Genomic DNA, 10,563 nt, shown 5'->3' on the forward strand with positions numbered 1-10,563 from the left:
CAAGATTGGGACAGGCCGAAAAGTAGAAAAACTATTTTTCGTTCCATGTACCATTTCCACGAACCTTGGTTGGAGCTTTCCCGAAAAAATTCAAAAAAAAATATTAAAAAAATTCAAAAAAAAACTAAAACGGTTATTCTAGCTTCAATTCTAGCCAAACCAAACTGGGATAGGCCAAAAGGGAGAAAAGTTATTTTTCATTTCAAGCACCATTTCTGCCAACCCTGGTTGGAGCTTTCTCGAAAAAAAATTCAAAAAATAGTAAAAAAATTCAAAAAATTAGAAAAGGTTATTCTGGCTTAATTTCTTGCCAAACCGAACTGGGACAAGCCGAAAGGAGAAAAACTATTTTTCATTCCAAGTACCATTTCTGCAAACCTTAGTTGCAGTTTTCTCAAAAAATTTAAAAAAAAAATTGAAAATTTAAAAATGGTTATTCTGGCCTCATTTCTTCCAAACCGGACTGGGAGAGGCCGAAAAGGAGAAAAAATATTTTTCGTTCTAGTACCAATTCCGCAAACCTTGGTTGGAGCCTTCCCCAAAAAATTCAAAAAAAAATAGTTAAAAAATTCAAAAAAATAAAAAATGTCATTCTAGCTTCATTTCTAGCCAAACTGGATTGGGATATGGTGAAAAGGATAAAAACTATTTTTCATTCAAGGTACCATTTCCGCCAACCTTAGTTGGAGCTTTCCCAAAAAAATTCAAAGAAATAGTACAAAAATTCAAAAAAAAAAAAAAAAAAAAAAAAAAGAGAGGTTATTTTGGCTTCATTTCTAGCCAAAAGAGACTGGGATAGGCTGAAAAGGATAAAAACTATTTTTCGTTCCAGGTACCATTTTCACCAACCATAGTTGGAGCTATCTCGAAAAAATTCAAAAAAATAGTATAAAAAATTTAAATGGTTACTCTGGCTTTATTTCTAGCCAAACAAGACTGGGACAGGCTGAAAAGGAGAAAAACTATTTTTCATTCCAGGTACCATTTCTACCAACCTTGGTTGGAGCTTTCCCGAAAAATTTAAAAAGTAGTAAAAAGGTTTTTAAAAAAAAAAAATCATTCTGGCTTCATTTCTAGCCAAACTGGACTGGAACAGGCCGAAAAGTAGAAAAACTATTTTTCATTCCAGGTACCATTTCCACCAACCTTAGTTGGAGCTTTCCTAAAGAAATTCAAAAAATTAAAAAAGCTTATTCTGCCTTCATCTCTAGCCTAACCAGACTGGGATAGGCCAAAAGGGAGAAAAACTATTTTTTGTTTTAGGTAACATTTCCGTCAACCTTAGTTGGAGCTTTCCTTAAAAAAAATTAAAAAGAAAGTAAAAATATTCAAAAAATAATAATAAAAATGGTTATTTTGGCTTCATATTTAGCCAGACTGGACTTGAACCGGCCGAAAAGGAGAAAAACTATTTTTTGTTCAAGGTTTATGCCAAGATTGGTTGGAGATTTTCCAAAAGAATTCAAAAAAATAGTTAAAAAATTCAGAAAAATAAAAAATGTCATTCTGGAGATATTTCTAGCCAAACCGGACTAGGAGAGGCCAAAAAGGAGAAAAACAATTTTCCATTCCGGGTACCATTCCCGTCAACCTTAATTGCAGCTTTTCTGAAAAAATAAAATTAAACAAATTCAAAAAAAAAAAATATATATATATATATATATATATATATATATATGGTTATTTTGGGTTCATTTGTAGCCAAACTAAACTAGGACTGACTGAAAAGGAGAAAAACTGTTTTTCGTTCCATGTTTCCGCCAACCTTGGTTGGAGCTTATCCGAAAAAATTAAAATAAAATTCAAAAAAATAGAAAACGTCATTTTGGCTTCAGTTCTGGCCAAACCAGACTGGAACAGGCCCAAAGGCGGAAAACTATTTTTCATTTCAGGTACCATTTCTGCCAATCTTGGTTAGAGCTTTCCCAAAAAAATTCAAAGAAAAAATAGTGAAAAAATTTATAAAAAAAAAAAAAAAAAGGTTATTCTAGCTTAATTTCTAGCCAAACCGGATTGGGACAGGCTGAAAAGTAGAAAAATAAATTTTCGTTCTAGGTACCTGTAAGTGCACAATTGCACCTGGACCCAAAGACAATTACGGGCTCAGGCCCAATGAGCCTTAAACAATGAAATTTGTAGAGTGTGGGCTTGAAACCTAGGTTAGAAGTACTGAGAACTTGATAACAAGCTGAAAGTTACAAACACCTGTAAATAATAAACGATAATTGCAAATAGGCCTCCTCGGACATAAGCCGAGGACTACTTCTGTATTATTTCTCTTTCTTTCTTAAAAGTTACAATTCTTCATTTCTTTTTTAATTCCAGACCGCCCTTTTTCTTTGGCGTTCATCCCCCTTAAAATACTTCTTTTCCTGATGCTTTATCCACGTATTGCTCCAACTCCCTCCCTCCTAGATATTTCTTTTCTTAGTGCCTTTGAATAGTGACCAGAAGTTTCAGTTCTACTGTTCAGGGGTCACTTCCCCATTAATGCGGCCAAGGAGGTAGGTACAGAGTCTTTAATGTGGAGGTGGAAGCCTTTGCTTTTGGTATTTTTCTAACACCAGTGTACCTCGAAGGTTCAGGGTTTCCCCCCTTTAACCAACAGTCTTTCCGGAATATTGCCTTGACCTTCATAGTGAAGTTTTGAGTTCTCCTGGGTCTATCCGAGAAGAAACTTACCCTCGGATGTGTCTTCGGACCCTTGGCGTATGGACCGATTCGCAGTACTAACAGATTCTTAGCTTAAGAGCAGGTCGGCCCTCCTTGCTACAGCCCAAAGGCCCATATGCCCACTTGGGTCCTTTTACTCCCCACAGTACCATTTTCGCAAACCTTGGGTGGAGCTTTCCGGAAAAAATTCAAAAAAAATAGTACAAAAATTCAAATAATTTAAAAAGGTTATTCTAGCTTAATTTCTACCCAAACCGGATTGGGACTAGCCGAAAAGTAGAAAAACTATTTTTCGTTCTAGGTACCATTTCCGCAAACCTTGGTTGGAGCTTCCCCGAAAAAATTCAAAAAACTAAAAAAGGTTATTTTGGCTTCATTTCTAGCCAAACGGACTAGGATAGGCTGAAAGGGAGAAAGACTATTTTTGTTTCAAGTACTATTTCCACCAACCTTGGTTGGAGCTTTCCTGAAAAAATTCAAAAAATAATAATAAAAATTTTCAAAAAATTAAAAAAGGTTATTCTAGCTTAATTTCTAGCCAAACAGGACTGGGACAGTCGAATAGGAGAAAAACTATTTTTCGTTCCAGGTACCATTTCTTCAAACCTTGGTTGGAGCTTTCCTAAAAAAATTCAAAAAAAATAGTAAAAAAATTCAAAATTTTTTTTTTAAAAAAAAGGTTATTCTGGCTGCATTTCTAGCCAAACCGGATTGGGATAGGCCGAAAGGGAGAAAAACTATTTTTTCGTTTCCGGTACCATTTCCACCAACCTTAATTGCAACTTTCTCAAAAAAAATTAAAATACTAGAAAACATTTAAAAATGGTTATTTTGTCTTCAATTCTAGCTAAACCGGACTGGGATAGGCTGAAAAGTTGAAAAATGATTTTTTGTTCTAGGTACCAATTTCGCAATCCTTGGTTGGAGTTTTCCCGAAAAAATTCAAAAAAATAGTGGAATAATTCAAAAAAAAAAAAGGTCATTCTGGCTTCATTTCTAGCCAAACCAGACTAGGATATGCTGAAAAAGATAAAAACTATTTTTCGTTACAAGTACCATTTCCGCCAACCTTAGTTGGGGCTTTCCCGAAAAAAAAAATTGTAAAAAAATTCAAAAAATAAAAAAGGTTATTCTGGCTTCATTTTTTAGCCAAACCGGACTAGAATAGGCCGAAAGAGTGAAAAACAATTTTTTGTTCTAGGTACCATTTCCGCCAAACTTAGTTGTAGCTTTCTCAAAATTTTAAAAAATTTTAAAAATTAAAAGTTGTTATTCTGCCTTAATTTCTAGCCAAACCGGACTGGGATAGGCTAAAAGGGAGAAAAACTATTTTTTGTTCCAGGTACCATTTCCACCAACCGTGATTGGAGCATTCCCGAAAAAAATCAAAAAAATAGTAAAGAAAACCTCAAAAAAGGTTATTTTGGCTTCATTTCTAGCCAAACCGGATAGGGATAGGCCAAAAGGGAGAAAAAAAATTTTTCATTTCTAGTACTGTTTCCGTCAACCTTAGTTGCAGCTTTCTCAAAATTTTAAAAAAAATTAAAAATTTTTGAAAAATTAAAAATGATTATTCTAGCTTCATTTGTAGCCAAACTGGACTGGGACAGGCCGAAAAGGAGAAAAACTAGTTTTTGTTCTAGGTAACAATTCCGCGAACCTTGGTTGGAACTTTCCCGAAAAAATTCAAAAAAATAGTGAAATAATTCTAAAAGAAAAAAAAATGTCATTCTGGTATCATTCTAGCCAAACCGGACTAGGATATGCTGAAAAGGATAAAAATTGTTTTTCATTTCGGGTACCATTTTCGCCATCCTTAGTTGGAGCTTTTCCGAAAAAATTCAAAAAAAAATCAAAAAATTCAAGAAATTCAAAAAAAAAATGTTAATATAGCTTCATTTCTAGCCAAACCGGACTGGGACAAGCCGAAAAGGAGAAAAACTATTTTTCATTCTAGGTGCCATTTCTTCCGACTGTGATTGGAGCATATCTGAAAAAATTCAAAAAAATAGAAAAAAAATCAAAAAATTAAAAATATGTCATTCTGGCTTCATTTCTAGCCAAACTGGACTAGAACAGGCCAAAAAGGCGAGAAACAATTTTTCATTCTAGGTACCATTTCTGCCAACCTTAGTTGGAGCTTTCCCAAAAAATTTTAAAAAAAAAATTGTAAAAAAATCAAAAGATTAAAAAAGGTTATTCAGTCTTCATTTCTAGCCAAACCAGTCGGGGACAGGCCGAAAATGAGAAAAACTATTTCCCAAAAAATATAGTAAAAAAAATTCAAGAAAATAAAAAATGTCATTCTGGCTTCATTTCTGGCCAAACCGGATAAGGAGAGGCCAAAAGGATGAAAAACAATTTTTCGTTCTAGGTACCATTTCCGTCAAACCTTAATTGGAGCTTTTCTGAAAAATTAAAAGAAAAGTTTATGAGAATCAACAAGCAAGAATTCATTGCATGTCCCAATTGGGCCTATTACAAGAGTAAAATTAAAAAAAATCAAAGAAACACTTAATGGGCTGATTTAGGGGGGTGGGTGGAGAGGAGAGGAGAGAATGGGCTTTGTGTGAAAAACCTTGCTTATTAAACTGGCGTGGCAAAATCTGCTCCCCAAAAAATCTACTCATATTTTTGGTTCTCCACTTCTCCATACCACCAGCCTCAACATATTATCCAACCAAAATCTCAGAATCTGGTAAGTACTTGTGGATGAGATTCTCTTGTGGATGACTGGATGTCACAGCACCAACACAGAAGATCACTACACTACTACGCTACAGCACTCATGGGCTACATGCACAACACTACTGCTACTACAACCGACCATGCAAACCTCTCTCTCACTCTCTCTCCACGCCTTGCAAATTTGGCTCAACTAAACAGGTACCACTCCAACTGAAACATACTTCTTCATGTCATTTGGGTATCAACATTGCTTAGAAATAACGTACTACTATTACTAGCTCCCCAAATTTCAAATATGCGATATTGGTGTCTGTACTGACATATAATACACACACACACACACTTTAGAATACTTTGTATTTGGTTTCAAATATTGCTTCTTCTTTTCTTTTTTGCTTCAGCAAAATTGTGTCTTATGGATTTTGAAAGAGAGAAATATAAAAGCATAATTGGGTCTATCAATTTGACAGATTTGGGTTTGTAGCGGAGTGCTTAGAAAATGGAAGAATATATAGCTCATGATTGGCTAGTATGATCATCAAATTTTTCATTGTTGGTGACAATTTAATAAAAATTTAGCATTTAAGAAGGTTGGGTGCGATCAAATCGAACTTTTTTTGGTGTCTGCTCGTTGATGGATTGATTTGCTTCTGCTTTTGTGAGCAAAATGCAAGATGACTTCTCTATCTGAACATTTGGTACTTCTTGAAAGGCTGAACCTACTATCTTTGCACACTGCTACCTCTAGATTCTCACGACCTTCACAAGTAGCCCCGGAAATTTCTGTTTTATTTTGAGAGAAAACTTCACAAATCATATTTTGGTATGTCTGGCATCAGGGTTAGATGACCATAAAATTCTGTTTATACTGCAAATTTGTTGAGCACTGGGTTTTATTCTCTTGTACAATTGATGACCATAGAATTCGGATTTTGCTGTGACCCATTATTGCATATGACGGATTCTCTTTTACAGTGTCTAGTAATGACACTGTAAAAGAGTGTGGTAAGTTACCTGCTTCAAAGGACCATTCAATCTTATGTTCCATGATTATGATACGGAATAAGTATTGTTAGCCATAAGTTGAAGGCATAAATTGGAATTATCATAATATCACCGCAGTGTCCAATAATAAATAGGAGTGGCATCTTTTGTTGCATAATTGAATTGACCTTATACAAATGAATATTTAAGGGGGGAAAATTGATTGCATTAGCAATCAGCCAATCAGATTAATTGTCATGAGAAAACATATTGGACTTGATTTCCATGCTGTTCAAACCATTGTGGAGGGTTTAGTGACTTCTTATATACTCACCATAGCGATTGATTTAGATAAACTGTTTCTCCTTTTGTTTGCTTGGTAACTTCCTAGTTTTATTTGGTGACTGCACAAATCAACTTGCTGGAAAGCTACATTCATAGGGCTCATTCTCTTAGTCAAATCTTTGTTTAAGTTTTGGTTGATCTTTCTAGGTTCCACCTAGGAGGAGACACTATTTTAGCCATATGTCTTGAGAACATAAAGCTGAGGAAGAAAGTGAGATATAGGCCTTCTGGCCTTTCTGTATGGTACAGTAGTCAGACATAAGTCCGACCTAAGCAGGAAAGTGGTACAATAACGTATTGAAAAGCAGGTTGAGAGATATGTGGAGATTTTTTTGGGGGAGAGTCCATACTGTCATCATGGGTAAGCGCCAAGGAAAAATCACTAGGAAGAAAATAATTGAAGTATCACGAATCATGGTAGTTATCTAGTTAATGTAATTATCTCTGCCTTGTTTCATCTAAAGATCTCTGGTTTATCAAATATTTTTCCTGCTCCTAATTTCTCATAAGTTCAACATTAAGATCAAGATGTCTTATTGTCTGCAGCAGTTGTCTCAGTTACAGAATCAGCCCTTTGTTGCTACAGAGTATTGGCTTCCTTGTGATAAATTTTAATGTGTACTAAAAGTATATAATTAACTGCTTAGCATTTGATACCTTCACATTGCTTGGAAACTTTGATTCTTCACTCCAAATTCACATATTTTCTGTTAGATAGTGCAGTTAGATAGTTGTTCGCTTAGCTGGTTTGAGGTCAGTTTCAGGAAAAAAAAAACTGTAAATCTTTTAATGCTTGGCCTATTTACGGTCAGAAATACATCATAACTTATAATAATAATGTATCTATATTCACATGTATTGATGGTGACATTCACAGTCTTATAATCTTTGAACTTCCCAGGAACCATATGTCCACAAAGAGGACCAATTACATTCAATGTCAACTTCAGTAGATTCGCAAACTAAATCCAACTGCCCTGTTTGTTTGGGCAACCTCGGTTGCCCAACAGTGCGTTCAAGAACAAAATTGATGAGTATTTTGATAGAAAAGGGGAAGCCTCAAGAAGCCCATTCCATTTTCAACAGTATTACAGAAGAAGGACACAGACCAACTCTTATAACGTATACAACTCTTGTAGCTGCCTTGACCCTTCAAAAGCATTTCATGTCCATTCCTTTACTCATATCTAAAGTGGAAGAGAATGGACTGAAGCCAGATTCAATATTGTTTAATGCCATGATCAATGCTTTCTGTGAAGCTGGAAATGTTAAGGAAGCAATGAAAATTTTGCACAGGATGAAGCAGAGTGGATGTAAGCCCACAACCAGCACTTTCAACGCCCTAATTAAGGGGTATGGAATTGTTGGTAAGCCAGAAGAATCTCTGAAACTGCTAGAGCTAATGTTGGAGGAAGAAATGAAACCAAATGACAGGACATTTAATATTCTTGTTAGAGCCTGGTGTAATAAGAAGAACATTACGGAAGCATGGAATGTGGTATATAGGATGGTGGCATCTGGTGTGCAACCCGATGTTGTCACCTACAACACATTAGCAAGGGCTTATGCTCAGAAAGGGGAGACAAGTAAGGCTGAAGGAATGATATTGGAGATGCAAATAAATAAAGCAAGGCCTAATGAGCGTACGTGTGGTATAATCATCAACGGTTATTGTAAAGAAGGTGATATGACAGACGCCTTGAGGTTTGTGCACAGAATGAAGGATCTTGGTGTACATCCAAATATTTTTGTTTTCAACTCACTTATCAAAGGATTTCTAGACCTTTCAGACAGCAATGGGGTTGATGAGGTGAGTTTCCATTAGTAGTATTCAATTTATTGATACATTCTCTTTCTTTTGTGGAATTATACTCTTTGAGTAGATCCCATCCTAGAATCAGGAAATAAGTTATTCGTCACTAGTAAAAACAACTTTCACACTGTTGAGTTAACTACTTTTCTAGGTACATTCTATTTTGTTAGAAATGCTTTGAGTAAGCTTAAGAGTTTATGCTATAAATGTAGGTGGCCCATGGCTTTTGAGGATGGAAATGAGTAATTGTGTCTTTTACGTTTTAAATGGAAGATCACAACAAGGTGATCAAATCTTTTATATGACCAATCTTCCAAATTTTTTTTTTTTTTTAATTCAATATGACCAATCAGCTCATATAAGAAGTAAAAGAAACAGTCCTGTTTCATACACTTTTTATGGTTATGAGCTTGCAATAATATGCATTACATCCCCGTAATTGAAACATTTGTTTTCACTCGATAAGACTTTGGAATTAAATTTTATTTTTTAGACTGCACTCTAAGGAAGTTATAAATGAGAATCCATGGAGAAAGAGAAGTCAGGAGAAAATTCATGTTTCATGTTAACTATAGCACTCTATAGGGACCACAGCATATTGAATGCATCTAATTTCTTCTAACTTACTATGCAGTATGCAGACATTTACTTAAAAAAGTATAAATTGGACAGGCACTGACATTGATGGAAGAATTTGGGGTCAAACCAGATGTGATAACATTTAGCACCATAATGGATGCATGGAGCTCAGCCGGGCTCATGGACAAAGGCATGAAGATCTTCAATGACATGGTGAAGGCTGGCATAGAACCTGACATCCATGCATTTAGTATTCTTGCAAAAGGCTTTGTGCGCTCTGGAGAGCCTGAAAAGGCTGAATCACTCCTGACTTCCATGGGCAAATCTGGTGTACACCCAAATGTCGTGATCTTCACTACCATCATTAGTGGATGGTGCAGTGCAGGTAAAATGGAGCATGCTTTGAGAGTTTATGAGAAAATGTGTCAAATGGGCATTCCCCCCAATTTGAAAACTTTTGAGACTCTAATATGGGGATATGGAGAAGCAAGACAACCATGGGAAGCAGAGGAATTGATCCATGTTATGGAAGAGAAGGGTGTTGTTCCTGAAAAGACTACTATTCAACTTGTTGCCGATGCTTGGCATGCCATTGGTTTAGTGAATGAAGCCATGAGAATTTTAAATTACTCCAAGAAAGAATGTGAAGTAGTACAAAACTATAAGAGGGGTGAGATACAAGAGGATAGATTGCAGATTCATAAGAAAAAAAATGTCGGTGCTGCTTATTCTAATCCTTTGCAGGTACCTAGAGTAGTTGCAACTAAACAAAATGGGTCATCTATTGCTAACATAAGCAGCAGGTTGGTGCAAAATGGATCTGAGATTTTATCTGAGAGTATGCGGAATGCTACTCTTTCCATGGTTCTTGCTCATACATGTGCATTTGGTGTAAGGCCAATGATTATATGTAGGAAGCAGTTTCAAAGTCGGGTTGGGATAGGCAGGCATTTTGTAAATACATGTGGAGCAGTGTTTATAAACTGATGAGCAAACAATGTGGCTGCAGTGATCCTTTCTTGACTATGATGAAATGCTATCCTATGAGCAAACAATGTAGCTGCAGTGATCCTGTCTTGACTATGACAAAATGCTATCCTATGTAGATGGATTTAATGTGGTCACTGAAACTGGGGAGTAGAGATGATTATTTGCTTCATGAAGCTACAAGCATACAAAATTTACATTCATTTGTCATTTCTTCTAAACACTACCACTAGTCGCAAACCCACGCAATGCATGAGAATAGATAATTATTTTTTGTAATTATGATATAAAATATAATTTGTTCTCTAAAATATGTTGAAGATAATTTTTTTTCCTAAATATTAAACAATTTTTAAAATTATTTTTCATTTTTCTATCTCTACCAATATATCATTCTATTATTTCTAGTGTAGTATTTGATTGTTATTATTCCTTTATGAGATGGTCCATATTTTTTGAAATTATGTTATAGTTTGCTTATTTTTCCAATTTTT

The 10,563-nt window shown here is 35.2% G+C and overlaps 1 protein-coding gene across 2 annotated transcripts; it reads left to right on the plus strand.

The window, feature by feature from the left end:
- Positions 1–5,335: 5,335 nt before the first annotated feature.
- On the plus strand, positions 5,336–10,290 carry LOC142633712 (uncharacterized). 2 transcript variants are annotated; one of them, XM_075807957.1, is made up of 3 exons: positions 5,336–5,559; positions 7,592–8,500; positions 9,176–10,290. In XM_075807957.1, the coding sequence occupies exons 2-3, from the start codon at positions 7,628–7,630 to the stop codon at positions 10,067–10,069; spliced, it is 1,767 nt and encodes a 588-aa protein (XP_075664072.1). In that variant the 5' UTR covers positions 5,336–5,559; positions 7,592–7,627; the 3' UTR covers positions 10,070–10,290. The 2 variants fall into 2 exon arrangements, with proteins under 2 accessions (XP_075664072.1, XP_075664077.1); XM_075807962.1 differs by lacking the exon at positions 5,336–5,559 and adding an exon at positions 6,321–7,051.
- Positions 10,291–10,563: the final 273 nt, after the last annotated feature.

This window comes from Castanea sativa, chromosome 1 (assembly GCF_040712315.1).
Source record: "Castanea sativa cultivar Marrone di Chiusa Pesio chromosome 1, ASM4071231v1".
NCBI lineage: Eukaryota > Viridiplantae > Streptophyta > Magnoliopsida > Fagales > Fagaceae > Castanea > Castanea sativa.

Bases quoted from the DNA above. Each gene is read 5' to 3' on its own strand.
- LOC142633712 (XM_075807957.1), top strand. From the start codon at position 7,628: ATGTCAACTTCAGTAGATTCGCAAACTAAATCCAACTGCCCTGTTTGT. The intron at 8,501-9,175 runs GTGAGTTTCCAT...TAAATTGGACAG, and splicing joins ACAGCAATGGGGTTGATGAG to GCACTGACATTGATGGAAGA.